Source organism: Labrus bergylta, chromosome 13 (genome assembly GCF_963930695.1).
Source record: "Labrus bergylta chromosome 13, fLabBer1.1, whole genome shotgun sequence".
NCBI lineage: Eukaryota > Metazoa > Chordata > Actinopteri > Labriformes > Labridae > Labrus > Labrus bergylta.
Window position 1 is genome coordinate 15,139,933 of NC_089207.1, and position 26,456 is coordinate 15,166,388.

Sequence of the window (26,456 nt, forward strand, 5' to 3'; positions counted from 1 at the left end):
TGAAAGAATATGTCAGTAGGCATCAATGTTCCTTTGTATTTGAACTCTGTCCTGCACTGACTTAAGGAGATTTCTGTTTATATTTATTGACCTTACAATAAGCTATGCAGTATCTTTGCATCTTGTACTTTCAAATATCAATTATCATCCTGTTACCGAGAACAATTTCAAATCAATACCCGATTTCTCCGAAAGACTTAATAATCATCTTTTAAGATGTATAAGAAACACCAAACACTCACACTTTTTATGCAATCAGCAGATCGGATGGCAACATAGCCAGGTGACTGCAGATGTTTTGGTCACCCAAGCCTACAGCACCCCCCCCACACACACACACACACCCTGCTTTTCCTGATTGATCTGATGCTTATCTGCGTCTTTGACCTCTAAAGCTAAAACAAACCTTGCGAACAGCTTCAAACCTTTTTTTTTTTTTTTTTTTAGCCAGTCCACTAAAAGAGGAAAATAAATGCATTGTACGAATAAAGAAGAAAAAGTAACCTTCACTTTGAAATCCAGGAAATATAATGTCCACAATCATGTTGTTTCTCTCTCCATTTTAATGTCAGAAAACTACAAAGGTAAAAAAAAAAAACAACAACACAGATCTCCTTGTGAATAAGTCTTCTGCAGTGATAATCCTTACTTTCATTGAAAAATTACAGGGGTTATATGATCACAAAATATTAGAAAACTGTTATACACATGTTACTGTATAATATGATTATGTGGAGAGGATCTTCAACTCATTTCTCTTTGATGAATAAATTATGCTCCTGTGAAAGGGTAATGTGCCTTTGTTTAAACATACCCATATCAGTGTGTTGTCCAGCCATGTCTGATGTTTTTCCATTGAAAATGTTTTTCTGCATCGAATCGACGAGTCATAAATTACGTTCCCTTGATACATTCACTATAAAGTAACTGACCTTTAGAACTTTGTTTTGAATGTCACAGTGTTTACCACAGGTGTTAATGATCAAATTAATTATGGCTGCATTGCACTAAGCTACTTCACTGTCTGGTTAGTAGCACGATGTCTCCTTTTCCCACATTTATTTATTCACTTTTTGGAAACGCTTGTAAGTGTTTAGTGTTAGGCTACATAATTAAAAAGACAGTAGTTTATCCATGAAAAGGATCACAAGGTAATAATTTGGAGAATAGATCTAATGACAAAAGCAAACCAGAGGAGATAAATAGTTGGCGGGAAAAAAAACTGAACAGCTGTATCCTGGCTTGCTCACATCTTTGATGTACTACACCTGTTGCTAAATGATTTGCCATTGTATAAAAGTGTGTGATTTGTTGTCACGACAAAAGCCTAGTGAGTACTTACTTAATAGACAAAAAATATTACACTAGGGGAGAATTTTATTGGGATTGCTTAAAGGCTGTGCAAACAGGAGGGAAAATATCTGACAAAAATAACAAAAATCATGACCTACTTCTGCTGATTTAGACATAAAATAAAGACCTGTTGACCTCTTACGGTTGACTAAATGTAAATCTACACCTTTTCTTAAAATTGTTTTTAAAAAAAGTCAAGCGTTCAGTGGAAAATCTGGACTCCCCTTAAATTTGGTCCGGCTAATTTGACAGGACTATCCCTTTAAAGAAGTACGCTACATAAAGGGGCAGCCCATGTAGCAAAAAAGGGGAACTGGTTGACGTTTTTCCAGAGATTTCCAACTATTATCCGACAGGAATCCGGTAAAAGAAAACGAACATGAATGTTTTTCTCATTCGCTTTAACGGGAATATGAATATTACACTGAAAAAAACCGAAAACTTCATGACTTGATAGTCTCTCAAAATCGGAGCTCACCCCTTTTGGGCGTTTCTATTTTTAGCATCAGCTGTTGCAATACAAAGATTAGCTACTCAACGTATTGTTTCGCAGATGTGGGGAACGCACTCCCGGCTGTGGTGAAAGGGCGGCGGTGGTTCTGAAGCCGAGAAAACGAGAGAAAGCAGGAGGAATAATGTCGGCGTGAGGACGTTTCTTTGTGTCCCCCCCCACCCCCCACCCCCACGGCGAGGCTCATATCGGTGAGTAGCTTCTTTCTGGGTTGACAGAGAAGAGGTCGTGAATGCGGGGTGTCTCTGTGCTCACCACGCACAGTGCTGGCAACACCTCGCGTTATTGTAAAATAACTACTCTCACTATATCAACAACTTACTGCTGCCGAGGTCGCTGTCAACACATTGTTCCTGCTTGTGACAGTGGAGAAGACAGTCAAGGGAGTCTGACTTGGCTTTTTTATTAAGGTTGTGAACGAGTGTAGTCCATTTGCGGAAATTCATTTTTTTTTTTTTTTGCTGCAAACTTAAAAAGAGAAAGATGAAGCAACCGAGGACCGTTATTTAGGGGCGGCTACTGTTAGATTTCCATTCGGGCGCTTACACACACTCACACACGCACACACACACACACACGCACACACGCACACACACTGGCGGGCCTTGCCTCCTGTGTGTCAAACATTGTTTTTTCCCGTGGGGACGAAACAAAAAAAAACCACACTGCTTATTGCCTCTTGTCGTCAGTCAGAAATGTCCATAAACCGTGTATTTTCCTGCACAGCTGTGTGAAGTATAGCTGCTACACACTTGTGTCTTTGAAGCACAGTGACGTGCACATTTAACCCGCTGGACACAAAGAACAGAGAGATTCTTCATGTATCAAATCATAGGATGAGATCATTCAGAAGCACCAGTCAGTCTACACACACACACACACACACACATTGTGTATCTGCACACTGACACAAACACACGCGTTAATCACTATTAATAGCGAAGTGAAATCACCAGATAATTTGGCTGTCTGGGGACAGATCTCCCTTAATCCTGCCATCCTCACTCCATTGAAATGTCAAACCCCTGCTATGGCTGCTGCTGTTGTAGCTGCTGATAAATCTGACGTTTCTGGTGAAAGTGATTGGTTGCTCACTTCTGCATGCTGTTTCACAATTTTTTTTTACTAAAGCTTTTGACCAGGGGAAATGATTGGTTCATTCTGGGTTTTTCGAATCCTTGGATATTTTTGGGCTATTAATCATGATTCCTAGAGGTTTTTTTTTTTTTTTTTTTTAAATTGTGACTTACGGGGACTCTCCAAGGTGATATTTCTGATACTTCAACCTGTAAGAAAGGATAACTCAAAGGGTAGAAAAGAAGGCGCCTGACCCTGAGGATACAGGCAGTCCTGACAAAACTAAGCAGTGAAATAAACTAGTTCCCACTTTCTTGTCTTGTAAAATGCCCTTAAATCCCTTAAATAAGGAAAATGTGTTCTGAGCTTCACATTAGCCACATTGTAAGACAGTCTGTAGCCTACTATGTGAACAAGAGCATTCTACATTAAACACATTTTTTAGTCAACATAATTGATGTGAATATTTTCTCATGGTTTCTTTCTATTATTCCTCAGTGTCCATCTGAAAGAATCAGCTGACTTTGTATCTTTTGCATACAATCATTTGAGCCAATAAGTTCTGGTGCCAGGCTCAGGGCTTTCTCCTAATTCTCTGCCCCCTAAAGCAGACCTATTATGCTTATTTTCAGCTCTATATTTTTATTCTGGGACTCAACAATAGAAGCTTACATAATTCAGCTTTTGGAAACCTGCTTTTATCCACTTGCCAGTTCTGTAAAGAAACTAAATGACACCTACTAAGTAGTGACTCGCTGCTGGCAACAATCACATCTTCTCATGGGAAAATGTTCGTATCAAGCTTCTTTTTTTTTTAGAATATGAGAGCGGACAGCATCAAGAAATGCAGAAACAAATGTGTTTGATCAATATTAAACCAATTACCTGCTTACTGTGTGAACTAATGATGTTTTTCAATAAGCTGAATACAAATGTTATTCTATATATTCCCTATGTATGTGTTAAATACATTAAAAATCATGTCTAAAGAGGAAAACTCCAGGAAAAACTAATGTCACTGTAATGACATTGCACATCGGGTGATAAATATGTTGACTAACTAATTATCATGTCTAAATTATTGAACTGATTCATACTTGTGCGTTATATCAGCCCTAACTCTTCTATGAGTATAAAAAAATGTTTAGCTTTTCATCACATCTTGCTCAGAATCATACATTTGAACAAAAAATATGCCATAACTTGAAAGCCAGTAAACAATATTCTTTGATGATGGACCAGCCATGTAGGTAGTATTGAATTATTGCATTACCTGTAAGGAATACCATTTTGTGCAGTTCTGACCCAGAGTTTTACATAACAAGTCTAATTTAAATCATGTATATTGCTTCCTTATTAGCCACGATTGACCTCTTGGAGCTGTGTCTTCTATCATATAGACTAGTGGTTGTCAACTGATGGGTCGGGATTCGCGGAGCCATTTTCAGTGGGTTTTGAATGTGTGCCTGAATTAAAAAAAAAAAAAAAAAGGTTTAAAGTCTGAAGCGATTTTAAAACATGTTTGATTTGTTCCAAGACCAAGCTTAAACTTGATTTGTTTTTGGCATAGATCTGACACTCTTACACATTAGATTTATGTTGAAATTGATTTCTAAAGCCCTTTCTAAATAATAAAAAAGGAAATTCATATTAATCTGACTTCTTGTTTATCACTGATGAAAAAGTAGCAAATGTGCAAAAATTGAGGATGCAACCCATCGTGATGCATCATGATATTGGATCAAATCGTTGACAGAATTATCGTCGTTGAATCGAACTTGAGACCAGTGAAGATGCACAGCCCTTGTTGGGGTTTACTTATGGCATCCTGTGTCTCGGCTTAAGTTCCCAAATAGCCAGAAATAAAGTAAAAATAATGAATGAAAGAAAGGTTGTACAGTAGTTGAAATTGCCCCCAAACCAGTCATTAGGGTGTAAATCAGTTGCATAACTGTAGGATCTGTTTGAGATACTCTTACGTAATTTTCTTATTTTCTCTGTGCACCAGTGATGTTGGATCATTGATCATTGGATTAATTTGTGGATCCAGACCATACAAGGCACGGGGCGTTATTATGTTTGAGTCACAGCATTATGCAGCTTATTCTTAAATAGTGAAGTATAAGGACAAATAAAATTCATGGCTAAAAATGTGCTTGAACAATGTTGTTACGAGGGACCGAATCTGTTTATTAATTGTTTATCCACAACCATGTGACCAGTTAAAAAAAAAAGCCCTCTGTTAGGCTGTTTGCACTTTGCCCTCTTAACCCAATGTTGCATAAGCCCTGTTTCCACCAAGCAGTCCGGTTTGGTTCAGTACAATTTGGTATGGTAAACCCTGAACTTGCTTGCATTTACACAGCCGTCCATAGGTCTTAAACGGAGGGTAAGCCAGATGGAGATAGCCGCGTCGGTCAGCTATGTAATAGTGTGACATCCCAACACAGTGTAGCCAGCTATTAATTAAGCTAAACGTTCAAGAAGAACAAGGACACAGTAAACAAGGGACCCTTTAGCGTCCGATCGGTAACCTTGGCACCCCAGCAGAAAGATCCCTTATTTTGGTACCATTCCCATCTTTGGAGAAAATGTGAGGCAGGGGAACTTTGCCTCACATTTTCAACAAAACTGTATACAGATAGCAGAAGTAAAAATTGTATTTTTCATTGATGTGTTTCTGCTGTTTGGCAGAGAACAAACTTCTTTTGAGAGAGTGAGTCCAAAGACATCTAAGTACAGTGTTATTAGCCCGTTTTCTGCTAAAATATGGCATAAAATGTCAATGTAAAATACAGGAAAGAAACAACCTGAGCAGAAGTGCTCACTTAAGTTTGTTTTCTGAGATTAACATCTTCATCAAGAGTCATATTATTGTGTGAAGACATATCTTCATTTAGCAAGACTGATGCAGCATTTAGAACAAGTGTAAAAAAGACATTGTTTGGCTTTAGATTAGAGCCCAACAGATTAATTGGCCGGCCGATAACATTGAACGATATTAGCATATCCAATGACTTTGGGTATCAGCAAGTTTTATTGCAGATATGTGCCGATATTACTTAATGTATTCACCAGTCAAAGAGCATTTCATTTTAGTTACATTGTATTAAACCAGCAGTTCTCTTACACCACCGAGCGTGTTATATGGATTACAATGCGCCCTTACTTTCCAGTTCAGTGACCATCTTGTCTTCCTTATACCGTATATATTTTCCGCAAGTGTTTGTTAACTGCATTTGAGGTCTCAGTGCAATAAATGTGTATGTCTTTATCTATCTCTACACATTGAACATGAATCTAAGAAAGATATCGGCCAATATCTGTATCCAATTTTTCCCCTGCCCAATATCCAAGTATCAGCCCTTCTTTAGATTCATAACAGGTGGAAAATGGAGAATGTTGCCAAAGGTACTGGTAAAGAAATGTCAGAACCTTTTCTCTTCTCCTCTGCTGGGAAAAGCAAAGATAGCCCTTAGGTGGATTATTGCTTTAAGTTCAGCTCTCGTGGTGACACAAACCAGCAATGTGCTTCTCCGGTCTCTTAAAAGTAATTTTTAAATTAATGACAATATTCTGGCAGACCAAAGAATAATTCCCTAAATTATTTACTCTTTGCTTGAAAGGTTTCCATAAAATCAAACAATAGATCTGATCAGCTGCAAATTAATGGAAAAACAAGGGTGGAGTAAAAAGTCACTTGACAGCGACCTGAGTGTGCAAGTATATCTTGAACTCTGTGACCTGTGTCTTAACACCTCCATTTGATGATTGATGAGTGTTGATATGAATGCTTTGCACAGGCTGGGGTGTGAACCACTCTGTTCCTCCTTCGACATGTTGTGTATGATATGTGGCTGCTTTGTTCCCATGTGAAGAGGGAAGTCCCTTTATCCTTTCTCATAGCAGCGAGTACTTCTCAAGAGCCCAGCAAGATTCTTTTACTAAATGTAAAGTCAAAAACACTTCAGCTGCTTGTATTGTTTTAACGTATCAAACCACATCTGTATAGGGTATTGTCCACGTTTGGGCCTGGAGTTTGATTAAAAGCTGTATTGGCTGTTCAGTCACCTTCTTTCAAAGCGCCGGGGGTCAGTATTTATCTTTTCTTAACAGAAAAAATCTTACTGAATCTTTGATGACTCTTATTCTCTCTCAGCTCTTATCAAAATCTTGCCTTCAAGGAAAAATGTTATAGTTGTTTCCCCATTTATGTTGTAATGTAAAATGTCATCTACTGTGTATCAGTGTAAAGTGCAGGACTGAGCATAGGGGTTGAATTCTGTATAAAACATAGATGCAGTGTCTGTGCCATCACCTATTGGTTTCTGAAGCAGACTTTTGGTTGTTGAACTTCCACATTTGCTTAATTGTTGTACATTTGAGGTTGCCGCCTGGTTGAAATATCCTGAAACATCTGGTTGGCATGAATTTTTCTTAACTTGATGTTGCAAATTGATGTAAAAGTAATTCTCTGTAGAGTTTCTATACAGGTTAATGATACAAATCTGATACCCATATCTTTTAATATGCAGAGTTCTGCTTACTTGTGTGTTAATCAGGGCAAAGGGCAATTTCTACCCTGCTGCATGCAGGCCCTGTATCAAAGCATTACTTTGTTCTCAAAGCTGAGTGACATAAACATAGGTTTGAACATGGCACAGTGCTTGATACAATACTCAAAGTATGTCCTTTGCAGCCTTAGTAAGTCCTCTGAAACCTCAGGGCCTGTAAAGCTATATAGACAGCCACATCGGTCAGATGACTAACTTTGGTTTGGAAACATGGCAACATTTCCTTCACCAAGGTTCCACTTCCAAATAAGTTTGTCTTAAACTGTGACTGTGGATTATTTTGGTCTCACAGAATGATGAGTGGCGTCTCATAGGATTGTGCACTCCACTGAATAGACAAACAGAGGGAAATGCTGACACATCGCACTCGATTGTGATCTGGCATGGATACAGCTCAGCCACACCAGGCAGGACCGCCGAGAAAACGGGTGGCAGGTACTTAGATATGATGTGATTTGTTTTTCCTTACAGCACTAAAAACCTGAAAGGCTGTAGTGGCATACACAGTTGTGCTGTAATTTTATGAAAGCCAGCGTTTGAACTGACTGAAGAGGCTATTGAACATCAGGAATCTGGCCTGGAAATTCTTTGCCTAACCTTGCTGTCTGGTTGCTGCAGAGTGACTGGCTGTTCGGCTGGCTGACTTTGGAGAGGAAGGAAACATCTTCCTTCCCTCCATTGTGCTGGGCAGGAAAGGATGGACCAAAGCCAGCTGACAGCTGTTTCCTGGTGGATGGAGGAGGAATGGGTGCGTGGGTGTGTGGGTGTTGTGCTAGTAGTAAGTGAATGTGGGTTTTTGTGTCTACTTTGGTCTGTTGCAAGGTTTTGTGAGAACTACAAATCTCAAGGTTTCACAATGTGATCTAGAAGATTAGCTTTATTTCTAATTCTACTTTTCTCTAAATTGCACAAACCAATGGTCCCAAAATGTTAAAAATAACCCAATTTATTTAGAGATAGATTAACCCCTGAGATATGTAATTCATCATACACTTAGGTCTGATAAGTTACCTGTCCACTTAAAAGCAATATGCTTACATTAATGTATCTCCAGATAACAGTTTCCTTAAAGCCAGTGAAAGTATTTGATGCTTTTCTCTCCTATAAACGTTGAAATTGTTTAACAAAAAATATTGCAAATCATGCATTCACATTTGATTCATTGAGTCTTCTTCTTTACCTTTGCTGCTGCAGTTCTTTTTTTCCATGTTTTTCACCTCCAACTGTCCATCAGCGGGATAGTGTGAAACCTGCCGCAGGAATGCTTGCTGTCTCGCCCACTTGCTTGCTCATGTATATGTGCATCCTTTTGTGCAATTTGACTTCAATGTTGATTTTACCCTTCCTACATCTTTGAATGTTTATTCTGTAAACCAGTGCTCTGCTAGAGGGTATCACATGCGGTGGTGTTGGTTGTTACATCTGATCAAACTCTACTCAGTCCATTTCAGTCTGGGCATGCTGCAGATAATAGTTAAGAGATAAAATCATCCAGTTAAAGTTGTTTACTTGATTTTATTGCTGGAAACATCTATCAGTATAAATAACAGTTTAAAAGTGTCCAAAGAAAGTGCCCCATGCTAAAACAGAGGTGTCTATTGTAATAACTCAGCACCATATTGTAGTATTTCTTTCAACTCTGTCCTCATGTGCCCTGGCTTCCTTTCCCTCACTCTTCTGTTTCCGATTTCTCTCACCCTCCTTTCCCCCTCTCTGCTTTTGCTTCCCTCCTGTGTCTCGTTCTTTCTGTAGCACTCTCAATATCTGTGGCCAGCTGTGCTGTGAGATTGTATGCATGAGCACGACCTAGCATGACACATATTAAAGGTCCAGTGGGTTAGATCAAGGGGACTATTGTTAGAGATGGAAAACAATATTTATACGCATGTTTTCATTCTTGTCAATCGTGTAGAAAAATAAGAAGGATTTATTTTGATTATTAGTATGAGGTTTTTTGGATATCTTTTTAGAGGGAGCCGGTTCCCACTACTTTAGAGTCTGTTAATGTCTGCAGTACCAGAAAGGACGAAACAAACACTCCAGTACAGGCGGTTTGTGTTTTTTGTTATTGGCACCATAAGTTGTCCTACTTGCTAAAATGAGAGGGAAGAGGTTATCTGTCGAGTGCAATCTTCACACCATTAAGTATTACTTTTTATTGAGTCAAAAGCACATTTGTTAAATACTCAGCAGTTTTATTGAGGTGTATGTTCACAATGCATCTAAAGCATTTGCAAATGGTATATTGAGTCTCTGCGTTACTTCACTTGTGCAGTAAAAATACCCTATACTTTTCTGTTAAATCTCTCATATTGTAGCAGAAGAGATGTTTATTTTTGTTTTGAAAAAAGCCATAATTGCAAACTACAGCAATCCATCTGTGTGGAAGGCCATCATATTTCTCCTCCGGCTCTGTGGTCACAGTGGGCCTCTGAGAGTATAGACGTCATTACACTCGTTTCTGCTCAGCCAAAACCAAGCTCACCATGGCTCCTTTTAGCTGCTTTTCCATGCAGATTTGACACATCTGCTGTGAATGACTTAGAAAAGAGCTTCTATCACCAGAATAGTGTCCAAAAGTCCTACCAGTTTTATTGAAGTTTTTTTTCCCCCTTACTTTTCCCCCCACTGAGCCTATTATCTAAAACGTGTCAGCATATTGTGAGAAGGCTGTCGTGTAATGGTAGCGCAACTCCAGGATTACAAATAATCACAAAAATAGCAGTTAGAGGTGGATCTGAGTGACAAATGTGGCTGCATTTCCTGACCCTGCTTCATTATGATAGCGTTATGTTAGCTTTTAATACAAGGCCTTACACTGGCACTATTAGGTGTCACTCACATCGACCCCCGTGTATCCTTCGGCACTTACAAACAGGATAAAAAATGTTTTTCTTCCTCCAAAAACACGTTTTATTTCAAATTCAACATTGTTTTCATGTTGACTTTCTTTGAGCAGTCTTCTTCCTCCGTGTCTCTGCTGGCTTATTGCAGCTGTTTTTGGCTTGCCCATGATTATTAGAATGCATATCCTGCAAGTGTAGATGGATGCATGTGTGTTCTAGTGCACATCTGCACACTAAATCAGTAATCTTATCATAAATCCTATACCTTTAGGATGCTGCATGCAACTCAAGCGTAAGCGAGTTTGGGTCTAATAACAGAAAGTCTGATATCTCTTTTAAACAAACAGGAACATAGTACATGATTAAAACAGCACTCAAGAAGTTATATCTGGGCTCTATTTTTGTGTTGTTGCAACAAGGTGTTAAGCACAGGTGTTGAATATTCCTCCTGCAGTGTTACTTGCGAACTCATATCATTTGTGTTTATGTGCATTTTCAAACCATCTCAATTAAAATGCTTCAATAATAACTTCCTGAAGACAGTTAATTTCTTCTAAAGTCATAGGGTCTCTTCTTAACGCACAGCCTTCTTAATGGATGCAGATGTCATCTTTTTAATTGAGCAAGTTTGACCAATGTTTTCTTTTAAAGGTCACATATGATCCTCCTTTTCAACCAGTTTAAATAAGTCTGAGAGCTCCCCAAAACATGTCCCCCTCTATTTCAGCCCTGCTTTAAAACAGGCTGTTTCTGTGTCTGTAGCTTTTAATGCAGGTGAGCTGTGTTCGACCACACCCCTCTAGAAGGGCTTGGGTGGTTTGGGCTTTTTTGCACCATGCGCTATTGTTTACGGGGGAAAGGCAGACTCAGTGGGCAGAAAAAAGCCCTAGCTGTGTAAGTGTCACCCAATAATATATATGGTACTGGGGAGGAGTTACTGCCCTTTGTGATGTCACAAAGGGTAAATCTGCAAACAGCCTGTTTGAGCACACATTTTCTGTAAACTGGAGCAGGCAAAAGACGGAGAGGATGGACTTTTCTCATAGTTGGGAGGTTTGTAGGAATGCTAGGGACACATATTAGTGTACGAAAACATTGTTATGTGTATTTTGCATAATATGTGACCGTTAAGGTAGACCTGTGACTCTGATGACCTTCATGACTAAAGAGATAGGTAAGGTTACCTTTTTTTTTGTTGAACCAAGAAGCGAATGGTTTGAAATCTGCATATAATTTGTCAATTTGTGGTGCGTGGTAAATGAGGGAAAACATAAAAATCGTTAAAAAAATCCCATGTGTATTTGATTTAAGTTTGAAGACAAGAGAGGAAACTAATTCTCGCCCAGATTTTTGATGCTAATGATATGCATGGTAAACATAATATCGTAAAAATAAAGTATAAAAAATGAATTTAAAAAGTGAGAAATGGTTTGAGCAGTCTATTTAAGTGGCTATCGTGTTTGTGTTACCACAATTGAAGCTTCCTAGAGACAACAGTTAGTTTTTTTTCAAATAAAATAAAAACCTCTTAAAAGATCTCCAAAGTGTCAGTGCGTCAAAAAAGGGAGGGGCCTGCCTTTACAGAGGATGAAAACTAAATGTCATTGGCCATGATTTTCACGACCTCTAAAACCCTCTCGTGTAACACATGACCACTTATTCTTTCTAATGCCTTCCACTATCCTCGTGTGGGCAAGGCAGGCCCAGGACAAAAATATCTAAAGTCTGTTTGCTCTGCCCTCGATTAACTGAGCAGTGCACTTGTCCTAATATGTTACACTAAAGCTATTTAAGTGCTAATTAAGCTCACATAGCAAGCTACTAATCAGTTAAGACTCCAAGCAGTACTTAACAAAACAGGACTGTAACATCATGAGTTAGCTGGGACTGTTCAATGACAAAAGAAGAAATGTGAATAGCTGATCAGTGATTACATAATATTACGAGTTATTCTCAATTCTTGACATAGTGCATGCTGACATCTACTGAACATTTAGTATCATATTTGCAAAAAATTACTTTAATGGATAATTGAGGCTCTCAGTATTACAGCAGGGTATCTGTTGATATATTGATACAAAAACTATTACAAAGAAATGCAAAAACTGAATCAAAACTATCACCTGCTATCGTTCCTTTTTGCACACAGGTAGAAAAATACCCACACCGCTTTCAGGGTTTTGCTTGCAGCTATCATCGGAAGCATTCTCCTTTCGTTTTGAGACATGCAAATGGCCAGTTTAACAAAAGCTACAGCCCATGTCATGGTGTGCTGAAATGTGTGCAAAGTATTTGACCAAGTTAGTTCTTAATTGTGGTTGAGAAAATAAATTGGATTAAGCGGATTGATGGTGTCATACTACACAGCTAAAAGCTTCCATTCACATGTGGGTATCTTAATCAAATACAGTAATGGTATATTTATTAATAAGATTGCTTCAGAGCTCCTGGTTTAAGTTTTGCCCACCTTGCATGAATACTTGATTTGATAGTTCAGTAGTCCTAAGATGATGCAGTTAAAGCGATAGCTGTTAGACTTTGGCTTCAAGACAAGAGATGTTAAGCATTGTTGCTCGTCACTAATGAAAGTATTAATAATTAATTCAACTGACTAATCGTGCTTCTGCTGACTAACAAGGGTGACTACAGGTCAAGAAAAACGAAAGCTTATCTTAACAAAAATCTAAATTCACTCTTCAACCTTCTTATTATTAAGTCTGTGTCCAACATGTCACTTGTCGTTCTATTTGCTCTAACACACAGTGATGTGTGGCCGGTGAACTTGAAGTCAAGTTTATTTGTATAGCACGTTTAAAACAGCCTCAGCTGACCACAGACAAACATGAGCCCGGCCCATTAACCAGCCAACCAAACTATTATCATCATATCCAGTGACTATCGGTATCGGCTAATTTTATCGCAGATATGCACTAATATTACTATATTTATTCACCAGTCGACTTGTCTTTCATCTGAGTTTCATTGTGTTACACTAGCAGTTCTCTTTCACCAGCGGAGTGTGTTCGAGCATTATCACCCTCCAGAGTGTCAAGCTGTGATGCATGTCCATGCACAGTTACTTATCAGTTGAGTGACCATATTGTCTTCATTATAGAATTTTTACACAAGTGTTTGAAAACTAATTTTAAAGATCAACGTAATAAATGTGTGTGTGTGTGTGTGTGGCTATAGCTATATGTACAGTAGCTCCACAGATCAAACAGAGCTAACAAAGATATTGGCCATTATATCGGTATCCTCCTCAATATCGATATTGATATCAGCCCAAAATCCCGTATTGGTCAGGCCCTAATAATAGCACTGAATAACAAAAACAACTGAATTTTTATCAGATATTAGATTTGTTTAGCTAATTTCAGAGGCCAGGGGAAAATGTGTGTTTTGGGCTTTACTTTGGATGTATTCAATGAGTTAAATGAATTTAAGTGTGCTGATCTCTGCCTTTTGGCCTCACCATATTTATAGACATTTTGTGGTACATGCATGGTCTATGGTCTTCATGGTGTTAAATAAGCAGCAAAAAACCTTAACACCTCTCTCGCTGGTTCTCTCCCCCCTCCAATGTTGACGATGTTTTTGACTCCCTTTTTTTTTTTAATCGCCTTCTCTCTCTGTTGTTCTTCCATTTCAGTCAGGTGTCTCCCCTCAGTATCCTACTCCCCTAATTCCCACCGTTACCGCCACTGTTGAGGTAGCCATGGCAACCAGCGCATTGCCAAGTGACAACCTGCCAACGTACAAGCTTGTGGTGGTGGGGGATGGTGGTGTTGGGAAGAGCGCCCTCACCATCCAGTTTTTCCAGAAGATCTTCGTGCCAGACTACGATCCCACAATAGAAGACTCGTATCTGAAACACACAGAGATAGATGGCCAGTGGGCAATTCTGGATGGTGAGTACAAATGTATACATGTGAAAGCAGCTGATAAAGATTCTTGCTCTTCAGTCTCTTTAATTCATTTTTTTTGTTGTTGTTGTTGCAATTGATCATGTCCATCATCAACATGAGGGAACCATGTATATGTAAATGTTATTTTTTTTTTAGCTTCAAAATACACCTCTGTTGTTTCTGTTCAGCTAAATAGGATATAGGAAAAAGGCAATGCTACAGTCGTTGCATGTTGAAGAAATGATGCATCATTATGTGTTTTTTTTGTTCCCACAGTAAAGTTTCAGTTAAGCCTTTGTTGAAAAACTCATAAAACCATTCAACCAAAGACATCTTATGCGAATACATAGATATACATTTTTGAAATTCTGTTATGTTATTTTTCTCTCAACATCTGGAAACTGCTCTGATACAGTTGTAGCCAAGGTTATTGTTATTGTTATTGTTGTAATGTTATGGGTTATGATGTAAGTCCGGTTTTGTCGTGTAGTGTTGATTGTAAATGTAAGATGTCATGACACAGTAACTGGTTGTAATGGACCCCAGGTAAAATAGCTGGGGATCCTAATAGTCCAACCTAAACTGCAAACATAGTTGGTTTTTTCCATGTTTACAGGAATTAAATAAGGCTTTGAGATAGAAGGGTTTCAAACATGGAATTACTCTTACCACTTATGTTGTCTTGGCATGCTTAATAAGTTCATAATTGTTAGGATTATTCAGGTGTAACTGGTGCAGTGAACAAAAAGTTTTAAGATGAAAAGACAAGAAAATAAGGACTTCTGCCATTAAAGAAACATTAAATAATATAAAGTGGATGTTGTATTTAATCGGAAAAGTAGTAATAACGACTTACTCAGTCCCTAAAGCCTTTTCAGATACATACTGCAATTCATCTGAACAGATATAAACTTTGTAAAAAGTGAGTAAAAAAGGGACAATTCCATATAAAAGTAATTTGTATTCTTTCATCCTGGCAGTGCTGGACACAGCCGGACAGGAGGAGTTCAGTGCGATGAGGGAGCAGTATATGAGGACAGGAGACGGTTTCCTCATCGTCTTCTCTGTGACAGATAAGGCCAGCTTTGAACATGTCGACCGATTCCATCAACTCATTCTACGGGTCAAGGACAGGTAGGTTTCATCAGCTAAGCTGAGCAACACTCAACAGAGACCAGACCACTGTGTCAACAAGCACAATGGGCATCTGTTCTCTGACAGGGTTTCACTGTCGCCGATTTAAACTAAAGATACAAATATAGAAACTTGAACTGAGCAAGCTGTGAATGTTCATATTATGTGGAGCTCTACTGTAGCTAATTTCTACAATATCTGAAAAGTGCAGAAATTTGACCACTTACTGAGAACTTGTGTAGCATGTGATGCTGTTTTTAATAAATAGGAAAGCATGATAATGTGTGTCTGTGTGTTCTCTTACTCACAGGGAGGCCTTCCCGATGGTGTTGGTGGCAAACAAAGTAGACTTAGTCCACCTGAGAAAGATCACCTCTGATCAGGGTCAAGAGATGGCTGCAAAACATAGTGTAAGTAGTTCACCTTTTCTAAAGCACTCAATTACCATGTTGAGGACAGAGACAACCACTGTTTCTGGTAGTGATGCAAAGAACAGTTTTCAGTCCAGATATTCCACTTTTTGGGTTTCAGCTAGTATATCAGTGATTGATTGATATGCTATATGTCTCATATGTTTACGTGCAGGGCATGCCTGACTCACACATTGCCTTACCCACCTTTTTAAAGCTGTGGAAGAGGATTGGGACATTAGATTTATTTTCTTTTTTTGTAATTCAGACTTTTTTCTTAGAATCTTAACTTAAGTCAGAAACAAATTAAGTAAATAAAAAGACAAACATGTGTTGACTGTTTTAAATGTATTGTTAAAAAAAATGAATAATTGTACACCATGAACTTAGTTATATAAATTCAGAGTTATATAAATTTGGAGTTATATAAATTCAGAGTTGACTGGAATGTCAATTCAAGTGTAAAAATGTATAATCACACAATGCCCTGTGCACAGCACGGTCAGTCCTTATATCTTGGTGCAGGTGATGACTGGAAGCATCATCTTTACTGCAACTGAGAAGACTCTCCGCACACAAGAGGGCTGAATTACATCTACTTTTATTTAATTACATACTCAAAAAAACAACACGATCGCCCGCCATGCAGGGGTTGAATCTTCTTATCTGTTGTATAAATGTATTTCTTTAAGTTCGGATGCCAACTCTTGACACATCTGCTTTTAAAGTAGCTTGTTCCTTCTTCCTATATATAATATTGGCTTGGTATTATTTATAGATTAAGAAGATGTTGCTGTGGCCCAGTGGTAGATGATTTATTTTTAAGTAATCAATCACTGACTGCTCATTCATTAGTGTCGTTTCATGGCTATTACTATACGTCTCTTGTATGAAAACATCAATCTCAATCTTTGATTTATAATTTAGACCACTTATGTTTCTTGTCCCCATGTCTTTTGGTTGTTTTATTTCCCACATCATTTCATATATCAGTCCCAGCTGTAGTAATTGCCACTAATGTTTGCATTTTTACTGTTTCATGGTTTCTTTAGATAACTTATATTGAGACCAGTGCCAAGGATCCTCCCATGAATGTCGACAAAGCCTTTCATGAGCTGGTTCGTGTTATAAGGTAACTCAAGATTTACTCCAGTTGGATTTTTAGACTTTGAGACCTGCATGAAAAATCAATTCAGACAATTTGATGGTTTAAACAGTTGTTGAACTGGTCCAGCTGAATGGTCCTTACGACTAGTGTCAGAGAACAGATCGTAAACTTTTGTTTTGACTCAAAGCATTTGACCCTTTCTGCCTTTATTTCAGTCTGTATTTAATTTCTTGAGTGTTCAGTGGTACTCAGAGTGTTATGCTGGTATGTGAGGGCAGTGAAGTGAGAGTGGAAAAGAAAAGAAAAAAAACCCCAGAGCAATTTCCTGTCTTGATACACGTCTAATTTCAGAAGAATTTGGGTATTTTCCATGTTTTGTACATGTACCTATCCTGTCCAAGTCCCTTTCTCTTACAATAAGTCACATGTTAGCACATCAGTGTGCTTACTCTGGATCCTGACTCAGACTTTTCAAAATACAATAATCCAGGACAGGCAGAGCTCTTAATGTCAACATGCCAGGTCTGTAACTGACTCATGAAAGAACTCTCCCTTTTTATTTTGTTGTCAAAATGTGCCTTAACTGAGGAAAGGTGACTGATGAATCAATATTGCCCTCTTGTGGTGAGAGTGAAGGAATCCAGACATGCAGGAGTTGGATGAAAGAAATAATGATTGTGCATTTTTTCTGACTGATGCATCAGCAGTTCAGGCAGAGTTTTTCAATCCTCTTTATATTAGTTGTCGATACAGTGTTTTCTGTAAAATCTTTAAGACATGACAACATAGCTCTTAATTGGCTCAAAACTTAATATGACTGATTTATATTTATGTATGACTTTTTATCATTTGCTTCAATGCTGAACATAACAGTAGTCTGGCACACAAACTGTCCCTTTTGTGTGGAGTGATTATGGTAGTAATGGTAAATGGACTTGGACTTGTACTTGTATCGTCCTTTCTAATCCTTTGACCACTCAAAGTGCTATTTAACTACATGTTACATTCACACCACATACACACACTGATGGCAGAGGCTGTTATCTTAAGTGCTCAACTTCCCATCAGAACTTTTTCATTCACACACCTCTGCAGCAGCATGGAGCCAGCTATGGAGCAATTTGGGGTTCAGTGTCTTGTTCAAGGACACTTGGACATGTGGATACAGAAGCTAAGGAATGAACTCTTGGCAGCTGTGGCTCAGTTGGTAGAGTCAGTCGTCTCTCAACGGGAAGGTCGGGGGTCTGATCCCCAGCTCCTCCTTAACCCCAAATTGCTCCTGCTGCTACGACAGGGGCGTATGAATGGATGAGTTACTTCTGATGGTCACTATACATAGCAGCATCTACCATCAGTAACTGGGTAGTTTTGACTTGCATTGTAAAAGCACTTTGATGACCGGAAGACTAGAAATGCGTTATACAGCTCAAGTCCATTTAACCCCCCACCTTCCTGTTTATAAACTCTTGATTCTACCACAGCCACCCTGCATGGCTTCATGTTTACTGTACAGACATGAGAGTATTAACATTATTTTTATCCAATTTAAGCAAGAAAGTTGCATATGCATATGTCCCAACTCAGCAAGTTGAATTATTCCTTTAACACTAGTTTCCACTTTACTTTGCCCGTGTTTCTCCTAAGTTTGATTTTTTCTCTCCACCAACAGACAACAGATCCCAGAGCGAAACCTGAAGAAGAAAAAGAAGATGAAATGGAGAGCAGAACGCTCTGCAGGTTCTCACAGGTTCCACTGCGCCATATTGTGACCTCCCCTGTCTCTTTTGTATCAACAGTAACATGTACACCAACACGCACACCCACATACCTTTGGATTTCAGGGAATTCCCTAGCAGTGGTTGACTACTGGAGCACAAAAGGGAGGGGTGGGGTCAACGAACAGCTGGATGGATACGTAGGGACAGAAGAAGAGGAGGATCCGAAATGTTGGACTGATGTCCCCTCACCCTCCTGGATGCCTTGGGATGAGTGCTGTGCCCTCTCTTCTCAATTTACGGTCCTTTCCAAAGGTCATTGCATCCCTCCCACCTGCATTCAACAGAGAAAGACAGTGTCTGAGAACTGTTTCTTAATCAAGTGTCACTTTTGAATTCCATGTCAAATGTGGGACAAGACAGCGGACTCTGGGAGCAAAGCCAGAGATCAAAATAATCCTGATATTGGGACTTGTATCTTCTTGAAAAAGGGAGGAACTGGCTGAAAATGGCGCTTTATTTTTCAGGACTTAACTCCAACAGCCTGCTGGACGTCACCTTTCTATCCTCAATATCCATAAAAATCAGGAAGAAAAGAGCCTGTGTGGACCAGATATGTTAGCAGCGTTCTCTCTGTGTAGAGTGAACATCATAATGGCGGGGGCGGATGGATATGGGACCGGTAGTGGTAACAAATAGATTTAGTGTGGTGTTGTGGATGAATGAATCGTGAGTTCTGGGAGTACATGTTGTACCTTGTAGTCATGTGATGCTCTGGTGTTTGAGAAGTCAGTTCAGAGAGGGTGGAAGGACGTGTTGAACGGGAAGCAAAAGAAATGTGATTTGATGGAGAGAGAGAAAGTATCATATCAGTTATTATTGTTTAACTATTGTAATTGTAAATGATGCTGAGGTTGGTCGGTGTTTGTGGTTACAGTTAAATGTCAAAAAAGCAGGGTTTAGACCAACACTGACATGTCAGCGGCCATGTTTACAGACACTCATAAAAGGATAGTTATCCCATATTTAGACAGACAGTATATCAGAGCCACTTAACATGAAGTGTATGAACTTAATTATGGTTAATCAAGTTTGCCTCTTCACTCATTACCAGCAGCATGAGTGCAGCCTACATCAGTACTGTATCTACAATAGCCCTGATATTGTTTTTGTCTTAGTAGTCTTAAAAGATTTTCCTTAAGCCATTTTAATTTACGTGTTGTTGTTATAAAAATATATAGAGAGTTACAATTATATTTACCATGTTAAAAAAATAATCTAACTGTAGGTGGCGATTTACTCGAATGAATTGCTGTTTTACAAAAGAGCTGTACAATAAGATAAGGGATAGTTAGAGCTTCATGTTTCAGACGTGAAACGGGCTGGAGAAGCTAATTTGCACTGGCCACTAACCAAAATAATGTGATGTCACTTTATTCCAATCCTGGGGCTTTTCAGACAGTGCCGCTGAATTCAGGAGGAGTCTAAGAGGAGCCGTGCTCAGTGAAGGATATCACTCCTACAGTTTGAGGAGGCGTACTGTAGCCCCGGGGAATCAGTCCCAGATGAAATGGCAGTGTGATGCCCCCCCCCACCCCCCCGGGGCTTAAAGCCATGGTAACCCAGCTACATACTTAGTTATGTCGCCAACAAACTACACAATCAAAGCAACAAGATATTGTGTTCTTTGTGCTCATGTTTGTAGCCGTGAAGTTGATAGGAATGTACAACTTAATAACCTATGAAAATGGCTCGTACTGTTAATGCACTAAAATTTCAGTGGACAACTTTTTTTTTTGTCTGGATGAATACGGTCTCTCGAAGGAATACATTTTTGCACTTTTAATACAATTTCTCACTTTCCTATCAGCATGTTGTTTTCTGTTTAATCTGCGCGTGAAATGAAAGGCACGGTTTAAATGATTTGAATGTAAATCAAATAACAAAATAAGCAAAACGTGATGATTAGGGTTGTAGCCCTGTGAGTATTCCAGTCGTCATGGCGATGATTGTAACAGAGATGAGATAAATTGAGGTTCAATTATTGGAAAGGTATTGAAAGAAAAACTCTGTATTACTCTGTTTGGATTTCAGAAGATTGAGTTATAAAAAAAACAACTCATTTATGAAACGGCATACGGCTTCACCTCAGCCTGGAAGTGGAAATCGACCTCAGCCAACAAAGGAGGAAAGTATCCATCCACTGTTAAAGGGACTACAGAAAGTTTCCAGCGAAGGACAAAAAACATTGAAGAACTGATCATTGAGCAGTGAAGCGACAGACTCTGGATCATAGTGGAGTACAGAAAAAAAACATCTGAATGTGTTTATTGAAAATGGTGCATCATATATGTTTGATACCATTTTGTATAATTGATATGTATTATTGATATGATTCTTGCAAAGTGTTTTTTAAACAACTGAATAATTTATTACGGTCTATGTTACCTCAGCTTGTCCCAGACCTGGACAAAAAGTTTAACTCCTCCCACTTTTAGTTTTTTTTTTCCTTCTTTTTACTCAATGGGACTTTTAACGGGTCACAGGCCTTTTGCCTTTGAGCCTCCAGATCAAGAGACTTTTAACACGTCACAGACCAAGAAGAAAATTGGTCCCACGTTTTATTGGCGCTCATAATGATAACTTTACAAATGAAAATGGAATGATTCAAGGTAAAACACAAGGAAAATTTGTTTTCCACCTTACAATTTTAAAATGGTTTCTTTGTTCAGTGCATGTTCAACGTGTTATTTAAAGCTACATGATGAAACTGATACAGACGCCCTGTAGGAACACTAAATATGAAGCCTGTTAGCTCAGTGTAGCTTGGCATAAATACTGGAGCTAGGAGGGAACGGCTAGCCTCTCTCATCACATCTGAGGTAAGATACGATCTCGTAGGCTATGTAAGCTCTTGTACATTTTAAACAACCTTAGCTCAACCTAACTTGTTAGTCCACTTTAGAGGTGCTGGTCAGGGACAGCCATCCCTTTCTTTAACAGTACATATGAGAAAATGATTCTTCAGATACTTAACTTTTTAGTTTTGGTGGAACCTATATCAGTATGGAACCTCATAATTACAAGTAAAACACAAGATATCTCTAATGGGTTTATTTCCCATTCACAGCTGTAGATGAGTGACAGGTGTCATGGTCCGCCCCCTTGATTAGCTGATTATTTGGTATTTTCAATCAGCCCAGAGGCCACTAGCTTCTGACCAATGACACAACTGTAGCATAACAGACTGTTAACTAATTTAGCATCTCTTAACTTAAGACTATTTCACATAACATTGTCAAGTAAAATAAATTATTTCTTAAGTTGTAATCACAGCAGTCACAATGCTAATTATTTCAGTACGTTAATGGCAATTTATATTGTGTGTTAGCATCTAGCTTACTAGCTATACAATGTACATCATGCTCCACTCCATCGGCGAGAAATTTCACCTGCAAACACCGACTGTGTTTCTTGTAGACAGGCCAGCTGTTCTCCTGCTACCTCTTTTTATGTTAGGCTAAGCTAATTGTGCTAACTGTAGCTTAATATTTAGTATACGAATACAACAGCGGTATCAAACTTCTCATTTATCCCTCAATAAGAAACAGAATAAGTGTATTTCCCCAAGAAACAGCACAATTTCTTGAAGCAGACTTGGCCTGTGTATCAACAAAATGTATTCTTGGCTATTTGAATGATTTGGTTTGCGGTCCAAAAGCAGTTTGAATCACAAAGTTACCTCTCTGGAATGAAACCTGCTGATTTATTGTGCTGGCTTCACATCTCAGGCAGACCAAATACAAAAATCTGAAAGTGAACATACCAATAATGTGATTCCTGATTATATTTTAGCTTCATTGAGCTTTTTTTGTTTTTTTGTTTTCATTGATTGGAGACGTAGCAATCTTTTTCAAAACAGACGCCAAGTATTGTTGAAGTAATGCAGTTAGTTTGAATCGTGTATGTCCTGAAATATTGTCGGTATGTAAAATGGGTGGTGTGACTCCAAGTTTGGATGACAAAAAAAAAAGCAAAATGTGGAGTTTTCACCCGAGTTGTGTAATGTGTGTGTGTTTTTTTTTTTGACAGGTCTGTTGTGTTCTAAGGGGCTATGTCAGACTGAGGAGCTAGACGAGGCACAAATAAACCGTGTGGCCTTTCTAATCTAGCCTCAGGGGTCGACTATATTTCAATAAAGAAATACAACTATTGTGACTTTTCATGTTCACTGCTTTTTCCTTAGGTACCCATCAAAGCTCACAAAATCACACACATAATGTACGGCTAAATGGACGGTGATCAGAGCCGTGTGTAGCAGCTACAGCGAACACCTACATGTGGCAAAAGAGTCGACCTGCTTGTTCAGCAGAAGCTCCTCTCGTTAATCTTCAGAGCTGTCACGGTCCGTTGAGATCAATAGGGTGAGAATGCTGAAAGCACCTTTTGCCTCATTGATTTCAAACCCTCAGGAGGGAGAGGCGAGCCCAGAGCACAGCACAGGTACTGCATCTCTGTCATTGATTCACATTAATGTCCTTTGCACAGTGAAATTGGTACAGAGAGGCGCTCAACATGAAACAAGCGGAAAGAGAGCTGCATACTGTATACTGTAAAGATCTACCGAAGTGATCCTAAACCCTTTTCAAGAAAATGAAAGAGTTCTAATGAAATCTGTGTCATTCATATTAGAAGACTCTTTAATAATTAGGGCAAGTAGAGGCTAGCAGAGACACACCAGAGTCCTTTAAAAAAGACAATACTGATAATTTCTAATTAAACCATGTAAGAAAATTCAGACAAAAACTTGCAACAGTTTCCCTGTATGTACAAGTTTCTCTGCTATGTGAGGATCTTACCACTGGGGGTCAGCGCTTTACTGAAAAACAGATCATCTCTCGAATACTTGGGTTGAAAGAGCTTTGCAATACACAAATGTTTGAATCCATAAGAGATGTGCCAAAGTTAAATTCAACAAATCACAAAAACCTGAGTGAAAGAATCAATTTTCTAAAATGATATTCTGCTACAGGACCAATCTTTTTTTTTAAATGCCTGTTTATAAAAAACTAAAAAAGCACAAGTTTTAAATAGGTCTTCTGCAATTGCTTGTTTTTACTGCAAACAGTTCATTTAAATGCAAATCAGCAAATAATGCAGAGGAACCTGCTCCGAAATAAGGGGTTGTGTAGCATACTTAAAACATTTTGTCAGGGAAAAGGAGACGCCTAATTGCCTGGTTGACATTCTTAAAGCCACACAAAGATCAGAGCTGAACGTAGCAAATGAAAGATTGCTGTTCCTCAGCTGTTTCTGACCACGCATGGCCTGTCGCCGCCACCATGAATCTCATCACTTTGATGTCATTTTAAATCAGTGAGTCCTGGTTGAAAAAAGGCTCACGACTCCTACATTCATTTTTATATGCAATTTCATTTAGCATATCTGAGTTTCATCTTCATGGTCCTTGCTCTTTTTATATATATTGTTTTCATTTAACAAGGACAAAAAATTGTTGAGATTAAAAATGTCCTGGCCAAGACGGGCAGCAACACAATAATGTCACACATGGTGCACACCATGTGCTCTATTCAATTGCTCTCGACACCGTACAGACAACTTCTATTTTTTATGATGAGGGAACATGGATCATGTTTCTTATTAATCTGTCTTATCTGATAGCCTTTGCTGTTTATTACCACAGACATGCCTTTGATAATGCAGCTGCTGGGTTTTTGCTCAGTGTACATCTTTGCTTCATTTATTACACTCTTGCATAATTTTATACTCGCTGCAGGGATTCATCTGGTCTGCATTTTCAAGAGCAGAAACTCGCTCATTTATTCCTACAGCCTGTCCAGCGTTATATTTAATAGGATTTCAAAAGACCTTTGTCGAGCGCTGGTTTGTGCAGGGCGTAGTGCGCGTGTCTCATGCATGGAGGCTTTAGTCATCCAAGCGGGCGGCCCAGGTTCAAATCCAACCTGTGGCTCCTTTCCCGCATGTCAATCAACACTCTCTCTCTCCCTGATTTCCCCCTCCCCCCCAAAAAAGGAAGACCTTTGTCTCAGATTCACAACAAGGATCATGCAGCTTAATAGTGGATGCTCCATGGCTCTGTTTTTAAAGTGTGTGGATGCATGTGTAATTGTTTGGATTTAGGATGCATATATGCAAAACAGTACTGATGGATACAGAAGCTGGATTGAAGACACCCTAAGATTTATCTGAGTGAACTCACAGAGAGTTTATTTAATTGTGCAGTCTGGTGGCAGATTGAAAAAGCATGCCTTAAAAGGTTTATTTTCTGAGTCAACAGTTACCTTTTCAGAAAGTTCCCGTTTACGGAACAGCGCTCTGATGCAAAAAAAAGATATATATATATATATATATATATATATATATATATGATCCCAGCTGATACAGTATGAAATGAGTCATCTTTCACAACCAGCTATTAGTGATTCAAACCATCCAGTCCTATGTAGTAATTTTTTTTTTGTAGTAATAATTTATTAATAGCAGGATTACAGGGGGCATTATTATAGTAAAGAGCAGATAGAGAATGTGACTTTTAATGATGAATAGATTCTAGTGATTTTCTGTGGAGACAAAGATAACGAGGAAAACAAAAACAAAAACGGTGACAGAATGAAGCCATGTGGTGCTGATGCAAACAGAGAAATTTGCATGAATAAAAATGATATATGAAAAAGGACGGAACTGGCAGCAAGGCAGGATGGAGGTGTTACTAAAAATCCTGCACAGAAAATTGGGTTTCCATTCCTCTTTTCTCTTCAGATTAGAGGGGCAGCAGGAGTCGATTGATGCACATTCACAAGGCACGCTGAAAAGGGCTAAAGCAGAGACACAAGAGAGAGGGCAGAAACATTGAAATCAATAACTGTTATTAGGCTAGTTCATTTGTCAGTGACAAATAAGATCACAGAGATGTTGAGAGAAGAGTTAAATGCAGTCAAGAGAGAGACAATCTGAAACTGATCTAACAAATCTTTACGGGCAAGAACTGGTTTGAGAAATTAGAAGTCCCTCAAGTCACGGGAAAGTTCCACTTAAACATTCAATTATTTCTGTCAGGAATGAGGCTGAACCCAAATGCAGACCAAACAGATAAGGTGTCAAAGAATACTTCATCTAGAATATGCAGGGGGGCTGTGGATGAGGAGGGGAGCTGAAGGTGGCTGGCTGGCAGGCTAGTTGGCGGTGAGTTTGAGTTGGCAGAAGGAGGTGCTGGAGACAAAAAACAGGCGTCAGAGCAGTGGCAGGCAGGCAACTAAGCAACGCCTTGAAGGTTGTTAACCGGGGAAGCAGGAGCTGGACTTTTGACAAAACAAACCGTGAATGCCACAACGATACTGGCAGAGACTGAGGCCGTATCCGAATTGCCAAGTACATACTCAATCTTTCAGTATGCAGTAGGCAGTATGCAGTACGTACTATCTGTGCTGCATACTGTTAGTACCTACTATTCAGTATGCACACAGTAGGCAGATATTTGTGCCTACTTCGTCTGATTCATTCAGTATGGAAGTGACGTCATTTACGTTACTCGAACCAGCCGCATCCACCCGTTTTTTTTCCCGTTTTTTATTTAAGAAAAGTAATGCGCATATACAGTCAGGTAAAAAAAACAAACCAATATTACAATGCAAATCAAGTAAAAGACAGATTAATTAACTAAATCACAAAGATACGGAATATAAAATAAACCAATACAGACACATTTAAATAGTGAAATTATTATTTAAATAGAGGGGGAAAGGTTTTATAATAATGCAGACATTTGTTATATTTTCTGT

The 26,456-nt window shown here is 38.8% G+C and overlaps 1 protein-coding gene across 1 annotated transcript; it reads left to right on the plus strand.

The window, feature by feature from the left end:
* The first annotated feature begins 1,688 nt into the window (after positions 1 to 1,688).
* On the plus strand, positions 1,689 to 22,851 carry mrasa (muscle RAS oncogene homolog a). The gene is made up of 6 exons (XM_020647850.3): positions 1,689 to 2,055; positions 14,014 to 14,272; positions 15,250 to 15,403; positions 15,714 to 15,813; positions 16,866 to 16,945; positions 18,591 to 22,851. The coding sequence occupies exons 2-6, from the start codon at positions 14,080 to 14,082 to the stop codon at positions 18,688 to 18,690; spliced, it is 627 nt and encodes a 208-aa protein (XP_020503506.1). The 5' UTR covers positions 1,689 to 2,055; positions 14,014 to 14,079; the 3' UTR covers positions 18,691 to 22,851.
* Positions 22,852 to 26,456: the final 3,605 nt, after the last annotated feature.

What these genes read in the sequence shown, in the direction of transcription:
- mrasa (XM_020647850.3), top strand. Translation starts at nt 14,080, where the DNA reads ATGGCAACCAGCGCATTGCCAAGTGACAACCTGCCAACGTACAAGCTT. An exon ending in AGATGGCTGCAAAACATAGT is followed by an intron (nt 15,814 to 16,865) that starts GTAAGTAGTTCA and finishes TGGTTTCTTTAG; the next exon opens with ATAACTTATATTGAGACCAG. An exon ending in GAGCTGGTTCGTGTTATAAG is followed by an intron (nt 16,946 to 18,590) that starts GTAACTCAAGAT and finishes CTCCACCAACAG; the next exon opens with ACAACAGATCCCAGAGCGAA.